This window comes from Mustela erminea, chromosome 19 (genome assembly GCF_009829155.1).
Source record: "Mustela erminea isolate mMusErm1 chromosome 19, mMusErm1.Pri, whole genome shotgun sequence".
Lineage (NCBI taxonomy): Eukaryota > Metazoa > Chordata > Mammalia > Carnivora > Mustelidae > Mustela > Mustela erminea.
The window spans coordinates 17,002,572-17,028,058 of NC_045632.1; the positions used below are offsets into that span (position 1 = coordinate 17,002,572).

Below are 25,487 nucleotides of genomic sequence, written 5' to 3' on the forward strand. Positions count from 1 at the left end.
TTCTGGTTTGTTCTATATTCAAAATATATCCAGAAGTTGACCACTTTTACTACCACACTGCTTCCATTCTGGTCCGAACTGTCATCTCTCATCTAGGTTACTGCTTTGCTCTTCTACTTTTTCTTTCTACTTCCACCCTTCCTCTCTTCTAGCCTATTCTCAACAGAGCAGTCAAAGTGATTCTGTTACAAAAGTCATATTATATGATTCTTCATGGTAGGAATAGAAACAATAGAAAGTATATGACATTCTTTCAAGTATTTTAGCTGTAAGGGAATAAGAGAAAGGGTAGTAACTGAAGTGTGGTCAACAAGTTTTTTTCAAGATGGGTTTATAGCTGTATTCTGATGTTTAAGATTCAGTAGAAAGGGGAATTTGAAGATGAAGAAAAGTGAAGAGGGGATTGCTGGAACACTGCTTGAGTAGGAGGAGGACCTGAGGGCTAGTGGACAAGTGGAGGGGTCAGACTTTGCTAAGAAAGTGTTTGTTCATATAGTCTAGTAATAGGAGCAAGTTAGAGCATGTTGGGACAGTGCAGATAGATGTGTAGATTTTGTGGGAGTTTGTAGAAATTCTCCTAGAATGGATTTTGGTTTTTGAGTGAAACAGAAAGCAAGATCATTGGTAAGGATGAGGAAAAAAGGTATTGAAGATTTGAGGAGAGAGGGAAAGTATGAAATGGTCATTTAGGGGAGTAGGGACATGAATGGACTAGAGAAATGTATCATAAAAGGATTTGGGGCCTCTTGAGGTTCGTGTCATGAATTTAAAGTGAGACCAGTTAACATGATTGGTGTGATTTTCTCCAGGAAAGTACAGTGGTTCAAGGTACAGAAATAGAGTATGCTGAGAGATGGCAGTGGTTTAACCAGGTTGGTAAGGGCAGGGAAGTCCAGGGTATATCCATGGGGTGATTATAACAAATGATTGTGCTAGGAAGTGAAAACATGGTAAGTCAGTGATTTGTAGGTTCTAGTGGGGTCAAAGAATTATCCTAATTGGGGTACCAGAGGACAAAAGTTGGAATATAGGAGGTAGAAGTCAGAAAGGGAGAGTTGAGATTAGGGAGGGTTTGCTACTTACTGGTAATGACAAAGTCTGGGGCATGGCATTGGAAGTGAATGACTATTGAAGTGTGGAGGACAACACTACAGGAGGAGAGAAGGGACATAGAACTGGGAGGCCTGGTTGTTGGGAGGATTATTTATACAGATACTGAAATGATATTATATATATATAATAAATGATATTATGTATGATAGGAGTAGCACTGGAGAGAGTGACAGTGAGCCAGGTGCTGAAGTGTTGAAGGAGTGACAGAGTATTGGTATCTCCCAGGAACTGGTAGACAACTAAAACAGGGAGGGATGATAGAGTCTGATTTCATGAGATTTAAAACTAGGGGTCTTTCAGGGAGGTGGGAGGAGTAATGGTCTAAAAATAAATGTAAGGAGCAGAGACATCACCTGCCTTACCTCCAGGTGCTGTGGTACAAGGAATGTGGGAAATAAAAACACTCACCACATGACAGGGCTTCAAGGGAAGTAGTCAGTCCTCTCAGCAAGGAGCCATATTTATATGCAGGCAGAAAGGTGAAGACAACGGTTGACTTTCTTCATCCTGGTTTAATTATAATTATGAATGGATTTTGGTTAGAGATCAACATTTTTATTTTTATTTTTAATTCCAGTGTAGTTAACTTACAATGCTATATTAGTTTTCAGGTGTATAATATAGTGATCTAATGGTTCTATATATTACTGGGTGTGCATCAAAACCAGTGCTTTCCTAATCCCCTTCACCTATTTCACCTATCTGCCTCCCCCCACCTCCCCTCTGGTAACCATCTGTTTGTTCTCTATAGTTAAGGATCTGTTTTTTGGTTTATCTCTCTTTTCCCCCCTTTGTTCATTTGCTTTGTTTCTTAAATTCCGCACGAGTGAAGTCATATGGTATTTATCTTTCTCTGACTTTTTTCACTTAGCATTATACTCTCTAGCTCCATTTGTGTTGTTGCAAATGGCAAGATTTAATTCTTTTTTATGGCTGAGTAATATCCCATGATATGTGTGTGTGTGTGTGTGTGTAGAGAAAGAGAGAGAGGTCAAATATTTTTAAGAGATCATTTGTTAGAGATCAGGTATTTTAAAGTAATAATTTAAAGCTCCTTATGTTGATGCCATTATTTTAATTAACTTTCATTAAAAGAATCATTGAGGGGCGCCTGGGTGGCTCAGTGGGTTAAAGCCTCTGCCTTCGGCTCGGGTCATGATCCCAGGGTTCTGGGATCAAGCCCCGCCTCGGGCTCTCTGCTCAGCGGGGAGCCTGCTTCCTTCTCTCTCTCTCTCTGCCTGCCTCTCCGCCTACTTGTGATTTCTGTCTGTCAAATAAATGAATAAAAAAAAAAGAATCATTGAAAAGTGTATGTCATATATTAAAAAATAGTTATACATTTATTATATATATTTATATAAGGTAAGGAAAACATTTTTGGAAGCATATATGGCATATGAACCAAACTCTTAACAGGAACATTTCTGCAATATATGAAGGATGTTATTGGTAGGGCAGAGATGAAGAAATTCACAAACTACTTCACATTATAAATAAGAAAAAGTTACTGAGTGTTGTAAAACACGTTTTAAAAAATAACTTTGAAAAAAACAAAGAATTTTTTAAAGATTTTATTTATTTATTTGAGAGAGAGAGACAGTGATAGCAAGAGAGAGCACAAGCAGGGAAGAGAGGGCGAAGCAGGCTCCCTGCTGAGCAAGGCTCGATCCCAGGACCTGGGATCCCAGGATCCCATCATGACCTGAGCTGAAGGGAGATGCTTAACTGACTGAGCCACCCAGGCACCTCTGTAAAGCACTTTAATAATTTTTATTCTGTAGAGACAGTTTAACTATGACAAAATTGTATGAAATGCCCAATAAATGTTTTCTTGCCTTGACAGATTCACCTCTTCTAAAAATTATATACACACACAAACACATGTTAGCTTTCATCAGCAGGCGGTCACATTATAGCAAACTAATATCCAGCTGAATCACAGCATAGCTGTGATTTTAAGCACTTTGCCCATTTTAAGAACACCCATTTCTTTCTTTTTTTTAAATATTTTATTTATTAATTTGACAGAGAGAGAGAGATCACAAGTAGACAGAGCAGCAGGCAGTGGGGGTTGTGGGGGAAGCAGGCTCCCTGCTGAGCAGAGAGCCCGATGCAGGGCTTAATCCCAGGACCCTGAGATCATGACCTGAGCCGAAGGCAGAGGCTTAACCCACTGAGCCACCCAGGCACCCCCACCCATTTCTTTATACAACATTTTAAGTACTCTGGGTTAAAGTATTTGAATTTTAATAGAATCGATGATCTGCTGTCCTTGGTCTAGCACAATTTTCAGAGATATAGCAAGAACTTTCTGGTCTCCCTCTCTCTCTCTCTCTATTTTTTTAAAAATTTATTTATTTATTTGAGAGAGAAAGAGAGCATGCACAAGGGGAGAGGCAGAGGGAGAGAGACTATAAGCTGAGCACAGAGCCTGACAATGAAACTCGATCTCAGGACCCTGAAATCATGGCCTGATCAGAAACCAATAGTGGGATGCTTAATTCACTGTGCCACCCAGGTACCCCAGCACTTCCTGGTCTCATTTTTGATCCTTTCATAGTTTCTTGAACTCTTCAAACCGATCATTCATTAATTCAGTTTATTCAGCAAATATTTGAATGCCTCATGTGTGCCAAATACTGTCCTATAACTAGGGCTATAACAGTGAGTAAAGCAAAAATGTAATCTGCCCTCATGGACTTCACATTTTTTTTAAGACTTTATTTATTTGATAGACAGAGAACACAAGCAGGCAGAGAGGCAGGCAGAGAGAGAGGGGGAAGCAGGCTCCCTGCTGAGCAAAGAGCCCTATTCGGGGCTCGATCCCAGGACCCTGAGATTATGACCTGAGCCAAAGGCAGGGGCTTAACCACTTAGCCACCCAGGTGCCCCTGGACTTGACATTTTAGTGGAGGTTGGGAGCACACAATAACAGAATAATTAAGTGCCATGGCAAACAACAAAGGAGGGTTAGGGAAATACAGAACAGGAGTAAGAGCTTGCTATTTTAATACAGAATGATCTGAGAAGTCCAAAAGGCCTGAGGGGGAACATGTTTGACTATTTTGATTTGAGGATGTAATATCAGGGAAAGCACAGTATACCTAGGGCAAAACAAGTAAGGTGTATATGGTAAGAGATGAAGTTATTTCACTTATTTCATTTCAGGAGTTGGTAACCTTCAGAGATGTGGCTGTAGATTTCTCCCAAGAGGAGTGGGACTGTCTAAATTCTTCTCAGAGGCATCTGTATAGTAATGTGATGTTGGAGAACTACCGGATCTTGGTGTCCCTAGGTAAGGATATCTTATCCTTGTAAAATTGAGCTTCTGCTCATAAGGGCCTCTTTGCTACCATTATTGTGAATCTTTGGGTGGCATCCTCAGTGCTTGGCTGAAGTCACTGTGCCAAAGTAATGGTTTAATATTTGTAAAGTTGCCAGTAGATGGGTCTGTTATTAATCTATGTTGGAAGCTTCAGCTTTCCTGTAATTTTAATACACATCCTTTATATATTTTTCTCTGGCTTACTGTAAACCCCCTCTTCCCTGTTGATCAGATTGGTTATAAATTATGGGATATCCTCTGCATGACCAGATTGTTTCTTTTCATACATGCAGGACTTTGCTTTTCTAAGCCAAATGTGATATTATTGTTGGAACAAGGGAAAGAGCCCTGGATGGTGAAGAGAGAGCTGGCAAAAGGCTTGTGCTCAGGTGAGTGAAGAGGAAATAGGCAGGCAAAAACCTCTGGAGATGATGGCTCAGCCTGACTTAGAGGTATCACCTCTTCATTCTTTGTTGGCATGTTCTCTGATGTTCTAGGTCTTACTAGAAACTTGGGCCTTTTAATGTTCTCTCCCATTTATTCTTCATGGTTCCTCCTTTAATACTTTGCTCCCTCCTTTCTAAAAACTCATTTATCTATTCTGAGTCCCATTCCTTCCCAGTTTCATAAGTCTCTTCCAGTCTTTTAATCTTTTCCTAATCTGATAAACTTTCTGAGCTGTACAGACAGCTGTAACTAAAGGGCTAGATTCAAGTCTTGATTCTTACATGCAATAAAATTTTAGGCAAGTTACTTAACCTCTCTACTTTTATTTTGTTATCTGTAAAATGGGATATACTTCTTTTTTAAAATTTCTTTTCAGTGGGCGCCTGGGTGGCTCAGTGGGTTAAGCCACTGCCTTCGGCTCAGGTCATGATCTCAGGGTCCTGGGATCGAGTTCCGCATCGGGCTCTCTGCTCAGCAAGGAGCCTGCTTCCTCCTCTCTCTCTCTGCCTATTTGTGATCTCTCTCTGTCAAATAAATAAATAAAATCTTAAAAAAAAATTTTTTCAGTGCTCCAGAATTCATTGTTTATGCATCACATCCAGTGCTCCACACAATACGTGCCCTCCATAATGTCCACCACCAGGCTCACCCAGCCTTCCATCCCCTCCCCTCCAAAACCCTTTGTTTCGCAGAGTCCACAGTCTCTCATGGTTTGTCTCCCCCTCCAATTTCCCCCAACTTACTTCTCCTCTTCATCTCCCCATGTCCTCCATGTTATTCCTTATGCTCCAAAAATAAGCGAAACCATATGATAATTAACTTTCCCTGCTTGACTTATTTCACTCAGCATAATCTCTTCCAGTCCCGTCCATGTTGATACAAAAGTTGGGTATTCATCCTTTCTGATGGAGGCATAATACTCCGTAGTGTATATGGACCATGTCTTCTTTATCCATTTGTCCATTCAAGGGCATCTTGGTTCTTTCCACGGTTTGGCAAGTGTGGCCATTGCCACAATGAACAATGGGATACAGATGGCCCTTCTTTTCACTACATCTGTATCTTTGGGGTAAATACCCAGTAGTGCAATTGCAGGGTCATAGGGAAGCTCTATATTTAATTTCTTTTTTTTTTTAATATTTATTTATTTATTTATTTGATAGTCAGAGAGAGAGATCACAAGTAGGCAGAGAGGCAGGCAGAGAGAGAGGGGGAAGCAGGCTCCCCGCTGAGCAGAGAGCCCGATGTGGGGCTCGATCCCAGGACCCTGAGATCATGACCTGAGCTGAAGGCAGAGGCTTAAACCACTGAGCCACCCAGGCGCCCTTCTATATTTAATTTCTTAAGGAATCTCCACACTGTTTTCCAAAGTGGCTGTACCAACTTGCATTCCCACCAACAGTGTAAGAGGTTTCCCCTTTCTCCACATCCTCTCCAACACATGTTGTTTACTACCTTGTTAATTTTTGCCATTCTGACTGGTGTAAGGTGGTATCTCAATGTGGTTTTGCTTTGAATCTCCCTCATGGCTGGTGGTGATGAACATTTTTTCATGGTGGTGATGAACATTTTTCCATGTGTCTATTAGCCATATGTATGTTGTCTTTGGAGATATACTTTTAAAGTGCTTAAACAGTTCCCTTCTCATATTGTGAACTCAAAGGCTGTTAGTTGTTATTGTTGTCGTAGTAGTGTCTCTCCAAATGCCTTGTTTTTCTTTTAATGGTAAGTTCATTCATTCTTTCATTCCTTTCATCAACATTTATTGAATTTTTGAAGATTACATGCAAGATGCTAGAGCACTATGTATTTGTAGAAGTTATCAAACAATTGATGGGCCAGTAGCAGAGATACAATATTAAACTATAAATGGCATATGTGAGAAGAAAGCTCACACAAGGAAGCTCAGAGAAAGAGGTGAGAGGCCAAAGAGTCTGGGTAACTGAGAAGATGATGGTCTCTATATAACACAGATGAGATGCTAGAAAACATTTGAGAGAGAATAAATTAAGAGTTTAGGTTTGTGGCATAGGAAGGAGTTTTAGTTAGACATAGGAAGCATTAGGTAAAACAGAAGAGTAAAGTTAAAAGGAAAATGAGTATTACTGTAAATATCTCTGTCAGTATCACTCAACTCACCCCCCCCAGTACTCCTCCCTAGTCTTTTATGTTCTTGTTCAATTTTTTTAAAACAATATTTGATATGAAACTGTAGTGTCAAGGAATATATGATTAAATTTTGTTAATTATTACTAAATAAATCATACATACATGAATGTATATTAGCATATGTATATGGTTTAAATAGTAATAGAACAAAACCCATGTACCTACTTATAGCTTAAGAAATAGAAAATTATTGGGATGCCTAGCTGGCTCAGTTGGTAGAGCATGCCCCATGTTGGGTATAGAGATTACTTAAAAAAAAGGAAATAAGAAATTGTCAATGCCATTATAGGCCTTTGAGGGCTCCCTAATGATAAACCATTCCCCACCTATGGCCCATCCCTACCCCTGACCAGAGAAACCATTATTCTACAATTTTGCTTATCTTTTCTTGACTTTTCTTAATAGTTGTGCCATTACCCTTAAACAAAATATGATATTTGTGTATTTTTAACTTTTTACATCTGAAAAGATGTGGGGCATATAATTTTGACTTTTTTTCTTTTTTTCAACTCAAAATTATATTCCTGAGGGGGGTCTGGGTGGCTCAGTCAGTTAAGCATCTGACTCTTGATTTTGGCTCAGGTCATGATCTCAGGATTGTGAGAGTGAGCTCTGAGTCGGGCTCCCTGCTCAGTGGAGAGTCTGCTTCTCTCTCGCTCTCTGCCCCTCCCCTCACTTTTAGTTTTCTCAATTGTTTGCTGTGCTGGATTTTATTTATTTTATTTTTTTTTCAGAAGGTTTTTATTTTGTTGTAGTCTCAGTAATTTATTTTTCCTTTTATTTCCCATCCCTGAGAGGACCTATCTAGAAAAAAGTTGCTCAGCCTTTGTCAGAGAAATTACTGTCTGTGCTCTCCTGTAGGACTTTTATGGCCTCAGACTTCAAATATAGGTTTTTAATCTATTTTGAGGTGGTTTTTTTTTTTTTTTTTTTGGTGTGTGTATGGCATAAAATAGTGGTCTAGTTTCATTCTTTTACATATTGCTGTCTAGTTTTCCCAACAACATTTGAAGAGACTCCCTTTTTCCCATTGGATGGTCTTTCCTGCTTTGTCAGAAATTGACCATGTAATTGTGGTTTCATTTCTGGATTTTCTACTCTGTTCTTTTGATCTATGTGTTTGTTTTTGTGCTGATACCATATTGTTGTTGTTTTTTTTAAGATTTTGTTTCTAAGTGATCTCTACACCCAAAGTGGTGCTCAAATTTTTACAATCCTCAGATCAAGAGTGGTATGCTCTACCGACTGAGCCAGCCACGTGCTCCTGGTATCATACTCTTTTGATTATGACAGCTTTGTGTATTACTCAAGTCTGGAATTGTGATGCCTCCAGCTTTGCTTTGCTTTTTCTAGGTTGCTTTGACTTTTTGAGCTCTTTTATGGTTCCTTACACATTTTAGGATTATTTTCTCTACTGTGAAAAATGCTGTTGGCATTTTTATAGGGATTGCATTAAATGTATAGATCGCTTTGGTCAATATAGACATTTTAACAGTATTTTGTTCTTCCCATCCATGAGCATGACATATTTTCTTTGTGTTATCTTCAGTTTCATTCATCAGTATTTATAGTTTTCAGAGCCCAGGTCTTTTACCTTTTTGGTTAGGTTTATTTATAGGTGTCTTACTACTTTTGATGCAATTGTAAATATTATTGTTTTCTTAATTTCTCTTTCTGCTATTTCATTTTTTTAAAAAGATTTTATTTATTTATTTGACAGAGATCACAAGCAGGCAGAGAGACAGGCAGAGAGAGAGGAGGAAGCAGGCTCCCTGCTGATCAGAGAGCCCTATGCGGGGCTCGATCCTAGGACCCTGGGATCATGACCTGAGCCGGAGGCAGAGGCTTTAACCCACTGAGCCACCTAGGCACCCCTCTGCTATTTCATTTTTGGTGTATGGAAATGCAACAGATTTCTGTACATTTGGTATCCTGCAACATTTATAGTCACTACTGAATTCATTTATCAGTTTTAGCAATTTTTTGGTGGAGTCTTTTGGATTTTTCTATTATATATAGTATCATGTCATCTAATAGTGAAGACATTCTTTTTGATTTGGATGCTTTTTATTTCATGTAGTTTTGTGTGATGATAGCAGGCATTCTTACTCACTTTTGGTCTGAATGAGAGTGCTTTCATATTTTGTTATTAATAACTCTGATATTTAGAGGTTTTGGGGGTCTTTTTGCTTCTGTTTGCTAGAGTTTCATTATAGAAAGCTTTTGAAAGGCATCTGGGTGGCTCAGTTGGTTGGGCGTCTGCCTTTGACTCAGGTCATGGTCCCAGGGTTCTGAGATTGAGCCCCACATTGGACTCTTTGCTCAGTGGGAAGCCTGCTTCTCCCTCTACCTTTGCCTGGAGCTCCCCCTGCTTGTGCTATCTCTGTCAAATAAATAAATAAAATCTTTAAAAAAAAAAAAGAAAGCTTTTATGTTTTAACAAATGTTTTTCCAGCTCTGTAGATGATTAGATGGTTTTTAGTTTTCCATCTGTTAACATGGTGAATTACATATTACACTTTTAATGTTGAACTAACTTTATAGACCTGAGACAAACCCATTTATATCTTTTTCATTCATGGCTACTTGCTGTTTGCCAATATATTTTTTAGGTTTTTTGCATCTACAGTAATCAGTGAGTAATTTTGAAGTTCAATTTTCCCTTCATGTACTCTTCTTGTCAGATTTTGGAATCAAGATATTAGTCTCTTAACATTTATTGGTGGGTATTCCTCTTTTTTCTTCCTTAGAATAATTTGTGTAAAATCAAAATTCTTTGTTTTTTGAATGGTAGAACTTTGTTCATCTTGACCTGTGATTTTTCTTATGAAAAGAATTTAAACAACTAATTCAATTTGTTACAAGATCCTGTTTCTCTTATAATCATGGAGTTGTAGTATTTTTCTAAGAATTTTTATGTCATATGTAAATATTCAAATTTATTATATAAAGTTATCCATTATCTTATCTAAAGTTGGCATTGTTTGTAATTATAACCTATTTTTTTCTTCCAAAAAGAATCAAAATTTTTCATGGATTTCTCTTTTTTTTTTTTTGTATTTTCAGACACTTTCACTTTACTGATCCTCTCTAATTTATCTTTTTTAAAAATTTCATGGGGGTGCCTGGATGGCTCACGTCATGATCCCAGAGTCCTGGGATCGAGCCCCACATCAGGCTCTCTATTCACGGCCTGCTTCTCCATCTCCTCTGCCTGCTGTTCCCCCTGCCTGTGCTCTCTCCCTCTGTCAAATAAATAAAAATCTCTTCTAAAAATTTCATTTATTGGGGCGCCTGGGTGGCTCAGTGGGTTAAGACTCTGCCTTCTGCTCAGGTCGTGATCTCAGGGTCCTGGGATCGAGTCCCGCATTGGGCTCTCTGCTCAGCAGGGAGCCTGCTTCCTCCTCTCTCTCTCTCTCTGCCTGCCTCTCTGCCTACTTGTGATCTCTGTCAAATAAATAAATAAAATCTTTTTAAAAAAATTCATTTATTTATCTTCTTTATTATTTAATTCCTCCCTTGTTTGTTTATGCTAAACTTTTTTAACTTCTAAACTTTCTAAACTTCTTCCCTTGTTTATTCTAAATTTTTTTTTCTTTTTTTTTTAAGATTTTATTTATTTATTTGACAGAGCTAGATCACAAGTAGGCAGAGAGACAGGCAGAGAGAGAGAGAGGGAAGCAAGCTCCCTACTGAGCAGAGAGCCCAATGCGGGTCTCGATCCCAGGACCCTGAGATCATGACCTGAGCCGAAGGCAGCCCACTGAGCCACCCAGGTGCCCCTCTAAACTTTTTTTTAAAAAGATTTTATTTATTTATTCGACAGAGAGAGAGAGATCACAAGTAGGCAGAGAGGCAGGCAGAGAGAGAGGGCGAAGCAGGCTCCCTGCTGAGCCGAGAGCTCGATGGGGGTCTTGATCCCATGACCCTGGGATCATGACCCAAGCCAAAGGAAGAGGTTTTAACCCACTGAGCCACCAAGGCGCCCCAATCTTTTTTTAACTTTTAAAGTTAGATAATTCATTGTTTTTGAGGATCTCTCTTTTCTATTTTAAGCACTTAAGACTTATGAACAGAGGCACCTGACTGGCTCACTCAGTGGAGCATGTGACTCTTGATTTTGGGATTGTGAGTTCAAGCCCCATACTAGGTATAGTGATTACTTAGAAATAAAAATTTTTAAGACCATATTAGGAATATATTCCACATATATGATATGTTGATATCATGATATGTTGATAGGTTGTGTTTTTGTTATCATGTATATCTAAGCATTTTCTAATTTCCATTGATTTTTTTTGCAGACCCATGAATTACTTGGGATTTTTAGGTTCCAAATTCAAATTTTTGCTTCTTTAACTGCACTGTAGTTAGAGAATATGGTCTATTTAATTCAAATTCTTTAAAATTTATTTTATGTCTTAGTGGTTAATTTTGATAAATAGTTGGTATGTCCTAGGAAATAATATCTGTTTCTGGTTGTGCAATATATAGCATTTGATATATGTCCTTTGAATTAGCTCATTAATTTTGCTGATCAAATCTTCTGTATCATTGATTTTTTTAAAAATCTCTGAGAAGTCAATTATAGGAAGACTTGTCCAAAAACTCTAATGGTGAATACATAATTTTTTTGGTAATTCTGACAACTGGTTTTTTATATTTTAAAAGTATTTTATTAGGTCATATGTTTTTGGAATTGTTTTATTTCTCTGGTAAATTCCTCCATATATTATTGTTACCCTCTTTAAATCTAGTGATGATTTTCCCCTTAACTATATTGCTTGATATTAGTGTAGCTATACTAGCCTTCTTTTGTTAATACTTCCTTGGTATAGTTTTTCTATTCCTCTACTCCCCTACTTTCTGTGTTTCTTTTATAAAGAGTATTTATAGCTAAAGAGTTTTTTAGTCTACTCTGATAATCTGTATCTTTTAACTAAATGATGATAATTACATATTTTGGTATTATTGGTAGAATTGGACTAATTTCCACCAACTTATTTTCTTTTATAAATTCTTTTCCTGGGACGCCTGGGTGGCTCAGTTGGTTAAGCCGCTGCCTTCGGCTCAGGTCATGATCCCAGGGTCCTGGGATCGAGTCCCGCATCGGGCTCCTTGCTCAGTGGGGAGCCTGCTTCTCTCTCTGCCTCTGCCTGCCTCTCTGCCTGCTTGTGTTCTCCCACTCTCTCTCTCTTTCACAAATAAATAAATAAAATCTTTAAAAAAAAATTCTTTTCCTATATTTTGTTTCTTGACTTTTACTCCATCTGCGACTTTAAAAGATAAACAGTCTATTTCTATTCTTCTATTGGTTAGCTTAAAAAATTTAACATTTATGGGACATCTGGCTAGTTCAGTCAGTAAAACATATGACTCTTGATCTTAGGGTTGTAAGTTTGAGCCCCAGTTTGGCTGTAGAGATTACTTGAAAATAAAATCTTAAAAAAAAAGTTAACATTAATAATCACCTTAACAAAGTCTAAAATTAATCCTTACCTTTATTTTCCTCCCTTAAAAATATAAGAACTTTAGGGGCGCCTGGGTGGCTCAGTGGATTAAGCCGCTGCCTTCGGCTCAGGTCATGATCTCAGTGTCCTGGGATCGAGCCCCGCATCGGGCTCTTTGCTCAGCGGGAGCCTGCTTCTCTCTCTCTCTCTCTGCCTGACTCTCCGCCGACTTGTGATCTCTCTGTCAAATAAATAAATAAAATCTTTAAAAATATATATATATAAGAACTTTAGAATGATTTAATTTCACTTATCCTCATTTCAGTTTTTTTAATCCCATAAATCATTTCATTTTATGAAGTTACAAATTTAGACCATTATTTTGTTCAGTTAGTGTTGTTTAGATTTACCCATGTTTCATTTTCTTCTTTCATCATTCCTTTCTATATCCCAGAACTTTTTCCTGTGTCAACTCCTTTATCAATAAATATACTATTTATACAGTCTATTTTGTTATTATTAATTTATTCATTTGTTTGGTGTACTTATTTTGCTTTCATGCATATAAGAATATATATATGCACTCATAAATTGACAGCCATTATTTTTATCAGCACCTTAAAGATACCACTCCATACTTTTCTGGCTTCTATTGTTGGTATTAAGATGTCAGTTTTCATTAATATTTTCTTCCTTGCTTCTTTTAAAAACTACCTTCTCTTAGCCCTTGTTATTCTCTATTTTCACCATGACATATCTAAATTAAATAACATTTTAATTGCTCTACTTGGGATTATGGTTCTGATATCTGACCATTCAGGTCTTAATAGGTCCTGGGTAATGATCAGTGGTTATTTTTTCACATATTATCACTTTCCTATTCTCTATATTTTCTTTTCCTAAGACTCCAGTTAGATGTGGCTAAGACCTTCTTTCTCATTAGGGTTAAACTGAGGGTGTTAGCTTCAGTTGCCCCTTACTTACTTGAAAGTACCTTCTGGAGTCTTTTTGACTTCTGGAAGTTTACCTTAATTTCTCGCCAGCTTTGCAACACATCTAAAAAGATATTTTCTGTATTTTACATAACATCTTATGTTTTTTAGTTGTTTTAACCAGACAGGTTTGTCATACTAACCAGCCTGCTCTATTTGGACAGGAATCCTGACACTGTTAAAAGGACTGGCAACTCATTACCATGTTGCGGTCTCTAATTTTTTTTTTTAAGATTTTATTTATTTATTTGACAGGCAGAGATCACAAGTGGGCAGAGAGGCAGGCAGAGAGAGGGGGAAGCAGGCTCTCTGCAGAGCAGAGAGTCTGATGCCGGGCTCGATCCCAGGACCCTGGGATTATGACCTGAGCTGAAGGCAGAGGCTTTAACCCACTGAGCCACCCAGGCACCCCGCGGTCTCTAATTTTATACCCATATACACTCCATGTGAATGAGAAAAGGGTGCATCTATACCTTTCGATAACATGGTAGATTAAATATAATATCATAATGTATTTTCTTAATTTAAATTTCTTTGAATACATGAGATTGATATTGTTACATGCATTTATTACCCAGTTAAAAGTGTGTCTTCACATCATTTGTCTATTTTTAATGAATTATTAATACATTTTGCATATTTATAAGGGTTCTACCTTATTATGGATTTTTTTCGTTTGTTTTATATTAAAAACATTAATTTTTTATAGTAAGCTACTGTAATAAAATTTACTCTTAACTATTTTTAAAGTATATTGTCCATATTGTTTTGCTACAATCACCAGAATCTTTCCATAGAACTCTTTTCATCTTGTAAGACTGAAACTCTATATGCATTAAACAGTTAAGTCTCCATTCTCCCCTTCCCTAGTCCCTGGCAACCACCATTCCACCTTCTTTCTTTGAATTTCAATAATCTAGGTACTTGATATAAGTGAACAGCAATTGTCTTTTTGTGACTGGCTTATTTTACATGGGTTAATGTCTTCAAAGTTGAATCACATTGTAGCATGTCTCACAATTTCCAGCTTTTCATTTATTTTTTTAAAAGATTATTTATTTATTTATTTGACAGACAGAGACCACAAGTAGGCAGAGAGGCAGGCAGAGAGAGAGGAGGAAGCAGTCTCCCTGCTGAGCAGAGAGCCCGAAGCAGGGCTCCATCCCAGGATCCTGGGATCATGACCCGAGCTGAAGGCAGAGGCTTTAACCCATTGAACCACCCAGGCGCCCCAATTTCCTCCTTTTCAAAAGTGGAATAACATTTGACTGTGTGTGTGTGTGTGTGTGTGTGTGTGTGTGTGTGTGTGTGTGTATGCTTCCATCTTTTGGCTATTGTAAATAATGCTCCTGTGAACATAGGAGCACAACCGCTATTTTAAGACCTTGCTTCCAATTCTTTTGGGTATATACTTAGAAGAGGAATTGCTGGATCTTATTTTTAATTTTTGAGGAAATGCCATACTGTTTTCCATGGAGGCTCTCCCATTTTACATTCTCACCAACAGTTCCAACATTTTCACTACCACCTGTAATTTACTTTTTCTTTCTTTCTTTCTTTTTTAATCATAGCCATCCTAATCAGTATGAAGTAGCATCTTGTGGTTTTGATTTGCATTCTCCTAATGATTAATGATGTTGAACATCTTTTCATACTTGTTGGCCATTTATATATCTTCTTTGGAAAAATGTCTGTTCAAGTCCTTTGTCTATTTTTTAGTTGTGTTCTTGTCCAGTTGCAGTTCTTTATATATTCTGGATATATATGCATTTTCAGATGCATGATTTGCAGATGTTTTTCTCCCATTCTGTGGGTTGCCTTTTTACTTTGTTGATTACAACCTTTAATAAATAAAAGATTTTAATTTTGGGGAAATTCAGTTTTACTTTTCCTTTGGTGCTTATGCTTTATGATATCATAACCAAGAAATCATTGCTAAATTCAATGTCATGAGTATTTTTGAGTATTTTTCCCTATGTTGGCAACTAAAAGTATTTTAGTTTTAGGTTTTACATTTAGGTCTCTGATCCATTTGAGGTAAACTTTTGTATATGATGTAAAGTAAGAGCCCAGCTCTTTTGTTTGCATAAGGATACCCAATTTTCTCGGCACCGTTTGTTGAAAAGCCTGTCCTTTCCCCCTGAATGGTCTTTGCACCCTTAGCATCTGTATGTCTTCTTTGGGAAAAAATGTCTATACATGTCTTTTGCCCATTTCTGAGTTGGATTATTTGTTTTGGGGGGTTTGAGTGTGATAAGTTCTTTATAGAATTTTGAATATTAACTCTATCAGATACGTCATTTGTAAATATCATTTCCCATTCCGTAGGTTGCCTTTTAGTTTTGTTGATTGTTTCCTTTAATGTGCAGAAACTTACTCTGATGAAGTCCCAATAGTGTTTGTTTTTGTTTTTGTTTCCCTTGCCTCAAGAGACATCTCGCAAGAAGTTGCTATGGCTGATGTCAAAGAGGTTACTGTCCATGTTCTTTAGGATTTTAATGGCTTCCTATCTCCTATTTAGGTCTTTCTTCCATTTTGGACTTATTTTTGTGGGTATGATGTAAGAAAGTGGTCCAGTTTTCATAACACTGTTTGTTGAAGAGACTGTCTTTTTTCCATTGGATATTCTTTCCTGCTCTGTCAAAGATTAATTGATCGTATAGTAGTGGGTTCATTTCTGGATTTTTTATTCTGTTCTGTTGATCTGTATGTCTATTTTTGTGCCAGTACCATACTGTCTTGTTCACTATGCTTTGTAATATAACTTGAAGTCCAGAATTGTGATGCCTCCAGTTTTGCTTTGCTTTTTCAAGTTTGCTTTGTCTATTCAGGGTCTTTTGTGTTTCTATACAAATTTTAGGCTTGTTTGTTCTAGTTCTGTGAAAAATATTGTTGGTATTTTGATAGGGATTGCATTAAACCTATAGATTGCTTTGGGTAGTGTAGATATTTTAACAATATTTGTTATTCCAATCCATGAGCATGGAACATCTTTCCATTTCTTTGTAGCATATTCAATTTCTTTCTTCAGTGTTTTATAGTTTTCAGAGTACAGGTCTTTCACCTCTTTAGATAGGTTTATTCCTAGGTATCTTATGGCTTTTGGTACAATTGTAAAAGGGATTGAGTCATTGATTTATATTTCTGTTGCTTCGTTATTGATGTATGGAAATGCAACAAATTTCTTTCCTTTTTTTTTTTCCTTCCAAGATTTTATTTAAATCCAAGTTAGTTAACATATAGTGTAGTACTACTTTCAGGAATAGAATTCAGTGATTCATCACTTACATATAACACCCAGTGCTCATCACAGCAACTGTCCTCATTAATGCCCGTCACCCACTTAGCCCATCTTCTCCACCCATCTCTCCTCCAGCATGCTAAGTTTGTTCTCTGTAGTTAACAGTCTCCTGAAGTGCTAAGTTTGTTCTCTGTAGTTAACAGTCTCCTGAAGTGCCTGGATGGCTCAGTTGATTATCTAACTCTTGATCTCGGCTCAAGAGGACTTAAGGGCTCTGCACTCAGTGTGGAGTCTACTTGTTTTTCTCTCCTTTCCCTCTACCCCTCCCACTAGTGCTCTCTCTCTCTCCAATAAATAAATAAATCTTTTTGAAAAAATAACAGTGGTGACAGTGGACATCACTCTCTTGTTCTTGACTGTACTGGAAGAGCACTCAGATTTCCCTATTGAGGTTGATAATTGCTGGGTCTTTCATATACGTTGGCACCCTTATCAAAAGTCATTTGACTATATATGTGAGGGTTTATTGTTGGGCTTTCTATTTTCTATTCCATTAGTCTGTATGTCTGTCCTTATGCCAGTAATACACTGTTTTGATTACTGTAGCTCTGTAGAAATTTCTGAAATCAGGAATTGTGGGACTTTGTTCTTGTTTTTCCAGATTTGTTCTGGAAATTTGATCTTCCTTTTCAAGATTACTTTCACTATTTGGGGTCCATTGAGATTCCATATGAATTTTAGGATCAATTGTTTCTTTTTTTTTTTAAGATTTTATTTATTTATTTGACAGAGAGAGATCACAAGTAGGCAGAGAGGCAGAGAGAGAGAGGAGGAAGCAGGCTCCCTGCTGAGCAGAGAGCCCGATGCGGGACTCGATCCCAGGATCCTGAGATCATGACCTGAGCCGAAGGCAGCGGCTTAACCCACTGAGCCACCCAGGCGCCCGGATCAATTGTTTCTTATATCTGAAAAAGAAATCACTGGGATTTAACAGGAATTGTACTGAATCTGTAGATAGCTTTAGGTAGTATATACTTCTTAGAATATTAATGTTCTAATTCATGAATTCAGGATATCTCCATTTATTTACAGCTTATTTGATTTCTTTCTGCAGTGTTTTGAAGTTTTCATTATATAAGTCTTACCTCTTTGATTAATTCCTATTTTATTCTATTATAAATAGAGTTGTTTTAATTTCATTTTCAGATTGTTCATTGTTCATGTATAAAAATGCAACTCATTGGGATGTGTTGACTTTTTATCTTGCTATTTTGCTGAATTTGTTTATTAGTTCAAATGGATGGTGGGGGCAAGTGGAGTCTTTAGTGTTTCTACATAGAAGAGCATGTCATCTACAAACACATAATTTTACTTCTAACTTTATAATATGGATTTTTAAATTTTTTTTTTCTTGACTAATTGCTCTGGCTAGAACATCCAGTACTGTCCTGACTAGAGGTGGTGAAGGTAGGCATTCTTGCCTTTTTCCTGGAAATCTTGGAGGAAAGCTTTCAGTCTTTACCATTAAATATGATTTTAGCTATGGGCTTTTCATATATAGTTTGTATTATGTTGAAGTAGTTTCTTTCTATTGCCAGTTTGTTGAGTGTTTTTTATCATGAAAGGTTATGGATTTTGTCAAATGCTTTTTCTGCACCAATTGAAATGATCATTTTTCCTTCTGTAAATGTGTGTTACATTAATTTTTGCTGAACCATCCTTGTAGTCCAGCATTAAATTCCACTTGGTTATGGTGTATAATCCTTATAATATGCTGTTGAATTCAGTTTGCTAGTATTTGTTGATGATTTTTACATCAGTGCTCATAAGAAATACTGGTTTCTAGTTTTCTCATAGTATCTTATAGTCTTGTTTTGGTATCAGAGTAATGCTGGCCTCATAGAATGAGTCTGGAATTCATCACTCCTCTTCATTTCTTTGGAAGAGTTTGAGGAGGATTTGCGTGAATGTTTTAAATGTGTGATAGAATTCACCAAAGACACTATCTGGTCCTAGGCCTTTTCTTGTTAGAAGGTTTTGGATTACTGATACAGTCAACTTACTAGTTACGTGTCTGTTCAGATTTTCTATTTCATTATGATTCAGTCTTGGTAGGTTGTATGTTTCTTAGAATTTGTCCATTTTATCCAGTTTACTCCATTTGTTGGCATGCAGTTGTTCATAGTACTCTCTTATAATCCTTTTTATTTTTGTATGATTGGTAATAATGTGACACCTTTCATTTCTGATTTTAGTTATTCAAGTCTTCTTTTTTCTTAGACAACCCAAATAAAAGTTTGTCAGTTTTGCCTGTCTTTTTGAATAACTATCTCTTGGTTTTGCTGGTTCTATTATTTTTCTATTTATTTTGCTTATCTCTGCTTAGTCTTTCCTAGCTTTGGATTTAGTTTGCTCTTTTTCTAGTTGGTTAAGATGCAAAGTTAGGTTGTTGATTTTGGCTCCTTCTTCTTTAATGTAAGCATTAATAGCTATATATTTCCCTTTTATTTTTTTTTTTTTTTTTTTTAAAGATTTTATTTATTTATTTGACAGAGAGAGATCACAGGTAGGAAGAGAGGCAGGCAGAGAGAGAGAAGAGGAAGCAGGCTCCCTGCTGAGCAGAGAGCCCGATGCGGGACTCGATCCCAGGACCCTGAGATCATGACCTGAGCCGAAGGCAGCGGCTTAACCCACTGAGCCACCCAGGCGCCCCTTTATATTTCCCTTTTAGCACAGCTTTTGATGCATCCCATAATTTTTGGTATGTTATATTTTTATTTCCATGGGTTTCAAGATAACTTGTGATATCTTCTTTGGTTGGTTAAGTGTTTAACTTCCACATATTTGTGGATTTTTCCAGTTTTCATTTTGCTCTTGATTCCTAGTTTAATTTCATTATGATTGAGAAAGATAATTTGTATGATTTCAATCTTTTTTTATTAATGCATCTTTTATGGACAACACATAGTCTATCCTAAATACATGTTTACTTTTTTGATGTGCTTTATGATTTAAAAAAATTTTTTAAGATTTTTTATTTATTTGAAAGAGAGAAAAATCACAAGTAGTCAGGCAGAAAGAGAGGGGGAAGCAGGCTCCCCTCTGAGCAGAGAGCCCAGTGTGAGGCTCGATCCCAAGACCCTGAGATCATGACCTGAGCCAAAGGCAGAGGCTTAGCCCACTGAGCCATCCAGGCACCCCTGGATTCTTAAAAAGGTCAGTTTTCCAAACTGCAAAATCTGAGAGAACAGTCTGCACAAGACCGTGCTTATTTCAGACACCAGCTGCAAGTTTGGATCTTCAGGGCTGCCCTCATTTCTGACGAGCTGGCTATAGATAAGGGGGTACCTGCAGACACCCTCACATTTGATAATTCACAACAGTGGTTCACAGAGGTCAGGGAAGAACTATATTATGATTACAGTTTTATTTTAATAAAAGATACAAAGAACCAGCCAAAAGTAGAGACACCAAGGGCAAGGTCTCCGAGACCTGCAAACATGAAGGAGCCCTCCCGACATTTCCGTGTTTAAAAGAATAAGCTCTCTAGAGAGCATCATTGTACAGGGTTATTTGTTTTTTTGTGTTTCAGTTTCGTTATGTAGGCATGATTGAGTGAGTCATTGCTGAGCCCTCAATGTGATACAATCTCCAGCCTCCTTCCCTTCCCAAAAGTCAAACTGATACCATGGTGGCTCAAAGCATCAATACTTTAGTTACATGGTTGGTCTTTCTGGCATGGCCAGCCTCCATACTAAATCATCACATTAGCAAAAATTATATAGGGGTATGTTGTGAGTCATAAACTATAGTTATAAACTATCAGGTGTGGTCCAAGGGGCTCACTATGAATAACAGTGACACTCCTTCCAGGAATATAGAGGCTTTAGATGGACCACAAAGTTCTGCCAAATACTTTATTAAACAATTTTTTTAAAAAATTCACAATGCAGTTCTGATTATGAGTGAAAGTAATATATTGATTTAGAATTAATGGCTTTATGTTGTTCTTCACATAGAAAAGCAAAGTATGCATCTTCTCCCTTTATGCAGATTTATGGTGGGGGGGCATTGGGTCCCTCATTAGAATTGTAAAGCTTCTGCTTATTTCTTGTAAAGTTTATTTTTAGGCTATTTTCCCTCTTCATTTTTGTTGTCAATGTTACAGTTTTCTTCTGAGGTTAATTATTTTCTTTATGTTTTCCCTTATTGTGTTCTAAAATTGATTCTAAAATTGCAAAATGATACATTCTTATTTGAAACAGTAAGTATAAATACTACAGTAATCTCCCTTCTACATAGCTTCTACATTCTATTAGGCACCTTTTATTTATGTAATGACTCATTTCTGGTGTTTTACAAGTCAAAACATGCACATAATTCTTTTTAATGATTACTATCATTAGCTGTTGTTATTATTTTTGTGACATTTCTTGACTAATATTCCAGGTTTTAATTTTTTAAAAAATATTTTATTTATTTGAGATAGAGCACAAGCAGGGAGGAGGGGCAGAGGGACAAGGATAAGCAGACTCCCTGTTGAGCAGGTTACTCGAAGCAGGATTAGATTCCAGGACCCTGAGATCATGACCTGAGCCAAAGGCAAGTTGCTCAACTGACTGAGCCACCCAGGTCTCCCAATTTTATTCTTTTTCAGTATTTTATTCTTTTTCAGTATAAACACAGGGAGCAGGGAGCCTGACTCAGGTCAGTCCCAGCACCCTGGGATCATGACCTGAGCCCAAGGCAGATACTTAACTGACTGAGCCACCCAGATGCCCCTTAACATTTTTTTTAACACTTACTCTTTCTTAATCTCTTTTACTTTGTTCTGTTTTCTCAGGTATCTTAATGTTGGAGTGCTTTAGGGTTGTTCATTACTTGCTCCTTTCTCTTCTGTTTATCCACACTCATTCTCTTGGTAATATATTCTCTTTAACTACCACGTATATGTTGGCAGGTGCTTAGGTGGTTCAGTCAGTTAAACATTTGTCTTCAGCTCAGGTCATGATCTCAGAGTCCTGGGATCAAGTCCTGGGTTGAAGCCCCCTCTGCCTGCTGCTCCTCCTGCTTTTGCTCTCTCTCTCTGACAAATAAATAAATAAAATATTTAGGGTGCCTGGGTGGCTCAGTGGGTTAAGCGTTTGCCTTTGGCTCACGTCGTGGTCTCAGAGTCCTGGGATCAAGCCCTGCATGGGGGTCCCTACTCAGCAGGGTATTATAAAATACTTTTATAAATAAATAAATAATAAATAAAATCTTTAAGAAACACACGCATACAAACTATCATGTATATGTTGGCAATTCCTAGTTTAAAATTCCAGACCTCTATCTTAAACTCAGTCTTATGGGTCCATCTGCCTTCTCAGCATTTCCATTTCATTATCTAAAAAAATACCTTAAAAGTTTATTATATTCAAAATTGAACTACAGATCTTCCATATCGCTCTACCTGAACCTGCTGTGCCCATGGAGTTCCCCTTCACTGTTGTTGGTTAATCCATCCTGCCATTGCTCAGACCATAGATTTGGAAGGCTTGCTTGTCTTATTTTTCTGTTATGGTTCATATCCAATCTGTCAGGATATCCTCTTGGCATTTCCTACAAAATATACCTAGAATCTGACCATCTCACTATACCTCCATTGATAGCTCCTTGGTCTGGTTACTCATCTCTTCACCTGGATTACTAAAATCTTAGGTCCCCTTGCTTCTTCCCTATTTTCCACCTTTCAGTATTTTTATTAAACTGTAAATAGATATCACTCCTTTACTCCACAAACACTTCAGTAGTTCTCTATGCCTCTCAAGGTAAGAGCCAAATTCCTTATAAAGCATATGAAGCTTAAATAATCTTTTATCTCCTGACTTCATCTCCTACTACACCTCTCCAGTAACACTGGCCTACTTGCTATTTCTCAAACATAGAAAACATGCTTCTACTTTTAGGCTGTTTCCTTTGCCCAGAATGCTTTCTCCATATATCTAAGTGATTAACTTCTTTGCTTGCTTCAAATATTTGCTTAAATGTTAACTTACTAATTATTTTTACCTCTTGCTTCACCAGCATTCCTAATCTCTTTTACCCTGCTTTTCATTTTCTGTGGCACGTAGTACTTCCTAATATATAATTAAATTTACTCATTTAGCATTTATTTCCTATCCCTCCTAAGAATATAAGGTCCAAGGGGTGCCTGGGTGGCTCAGTCCTTAAGCATCTGCCTTTGGCTCTGGTCATGATCCCAGGGTCCTGGGATTGAGCCCTGCATTGGGCTCCCTGCTCAGTGGGAAGCCTACTTCTCCCTGTCCCACTCACCCTGTGTGTGTTCCCTCTTGCTGTCTCTCTCTCGGTGTCAAATAAATAAGTAAAATCTTAAAAAATTCAGAAGATTATATGGCACAAGTTTCAGTGAATATTCTTGAAAGAAGCAACTATAAGAATGGAAGTTATTTCAGTGCCTGTGTTAATCATACATGCATAAAATTATAACCAAATCCCTTCACTTCTTTTTTTTTAAGATTTTATTTATTTATTTGACAGACAGATAACACAAGTAGGCAGAGAGGCAGGCAGAGAGAGAGGAGGAAGCAGGTTCCCCACTGAGCAGAGAGCCCGATGCAGGGCTTGATCCCAGGATGCTGGGATCATGACCTGAGCCGAAGGCAGAGGCTTTAACCCAGTGACCCACCCAGGCACCTCTAGTCCCTCCACTTCTAAAATTCCTTAGATTTACCTTACTGATTTCCTTATAATTCTAATCATTCCTCCTCAAGTTTCTGTGTGAACTGTTTTGTTTCTTGCAAACATTAGAACTATAAAAGCCAATTTTCTTGTGGCTTTATTAAATTTGCATACTTCACTGTATGAATGTACTTTCATAAATGTTTCTTCTAGTACATGATAGAGGAGACATTTTCTTTTTTTTTTAGTATATGTACTTATGAACATATACTAACTGTATATATATCTATATATGTAACATATACTTCAACTGTACTGTTGAAGCAAGCACGAGACGTTTTCTTTAATTATTATTTTTCAGGCTGGGAATCTATGTGTGACACTGAAGAATTAACTTCAAAGCAGAACATTTATGAAGCACAGTCATCACAGAAGATAATAGAAAAACTCACAAGCTATGGCTTTGAGTATTCTAGTTTGAGAGAAGAATGGAAATGTGAGGGCAATTTTGAGAAACAGTCAGTTAATCAGAAGGCATGTTTCAAGGAAAAGACAATCACTCATGAAGAAGCCCTTATTAATAAAAGAGCACACGAATATAACAAATCTTGGGGAGGTTTCCATCTGAACACACTGCTTCATACACAACAGATAATCACCAAAGAGGAAAAAGTACATAAGCATGATACACATAAGAAAAGCTTTAAAAAAAATTTAATGGCCATTAAGCCCAAGAGTATCTATACAGAGAAGAAACTCTTGAAATGTAATGACTGTGAAAAAGTCTTTAGCCAGAGCTCATCTCTTACTCTTCATCAAAGAATTCATACTGGAGAGAAACCATATAAATGTGTAGAATGTGGAAAAGCCTTTAGCCAGAGATCAAATCTTGTTCAACATCAGAGGATTCATACTGGAGAGAAACCCTATGAATGTAAGGAATGTAGGAAAGCCTTCAGTCAGAATGCACACCTTGTTCAACATCTGAGAGTTCATACTGGAGAAAAACCTTATGAATGCAAGGTGTGTAGGAAAGCCTTTAGCCAGTTTGCTTACCTTGCTCAACATCAGAGAGTTCATACTGGAGAGAAACCTTATGAATGTATTGAATGTGGGAAAGCATTTAGCAATAGATCATCCATTGCTCAACACCAGAGAGTTCATACTGGTGAGAAACCGTACGAATGTAATGTCTGTGGAAAAGCATTTAGCCTTCGTGCATACCTTACTGTACATCAGAGAATACATACTGGAGAGAGACCTTATGAATGTAAGGAATGTGGGAAGGCTTTCAGCCAGAATTCACATCTTGCTCAACATCAGAGAATTCATACTGGAGAAAAACCTTATAAATGTCAAGAATGTAGGAAAGCATTCAGCCAGATTGCCTACCTTGCCCAACATCAAAGAGTTCATACTGGAGAGAAACCCTATGAATGTATTAAATGTGGAAAGGCTTTTAGCAATGACTCATCCCTTACTCAACATCAGAGAGTTCATACTGGAGAGAAGCCTTATGAATGTAATGTTTGTGGAAAGGCTTTTAGTTACTGTGGATCCCTCGCCCAACATCAGAGAATTCATACTGGAGAGAGACCTTATGAATGTAAGGAATGCAAGAAAACTTTCAGGCAGCATGCACACCTTGCTCATCATCAGAGAATCCATCTTGGGGAATCACTCTCACCACCCAATCCAGTCAATCACCAAGTCCTCTAGACATTCTATAAATATTTCCAGAATTTATACTCTTTTCTCTATGTCTAATGTTGCCATAGTCTACAATTCATCTCACCTGGATCACCATGCTGTAGCTTTCTAACATGTCTTCCTGTATCAACTTTTGGTCCCTTTAAATTCATTTCCCACCATGACCCAAACTGATTTTTTTGAGTGTAAGAATACATCACTGCCTCCAATTAAAACTTTTTTGGGGCTTACTATTGTTCTTAAGCTAATATCTCCAGTCTTAAAATTGTCTATGAGGCATTTCATATCTGGTTCTAAACCTTTCAGCCTTATTTTGTTCCAGTCTCCTTCTCTGAGCACTAGGCACTTCCCAGGACTAA

At 37.4% G+C, this 25,487-nt stretch overlaps 1 protein-coding gene across 11 annotated transcripts in view; it reads left to right on the forward strand.

Moving 5' to 3' along the window:
• The window catches only part of ZNF570 (zinc finger protein 570), a 38,170-nt gene extending 12,926 nt beyond the window's left edge, over positions 1 to 25,244 (forward strand). For 10 of the 11 annotated variants that reach the window (XM_032325646.1, XM_032325649.1, XM_032325644.1 and 7 more), the window contains 3 exons: positions 4,282 to 4,408; positions 4,732 to 4,827; positions 23,780 to 25,244. In XM_032325646.1, the coding sequence (XP_032181537.1) occupies positions 4,282 to 4,408; positions 4,732 to 4,827; positions 23,780 to 25,137 (1,581 nt within the window). In that variant the 3' untranslated portion in view covers positions 25,138 to 25,244. Of the gene's footprint in view, positions 1 to 4,281; positions 4,409 to 4,731; positions 4,828 to 4,867; positions 4,891 to 23,779 lie in introns of those variants that run through there. The other variant, XM_032325651.1, reaches the window with a different exon arrangement.
• The last annotated feature ends 243 nt before the right edge of the window (positions 25,245 to 25,487 follow it).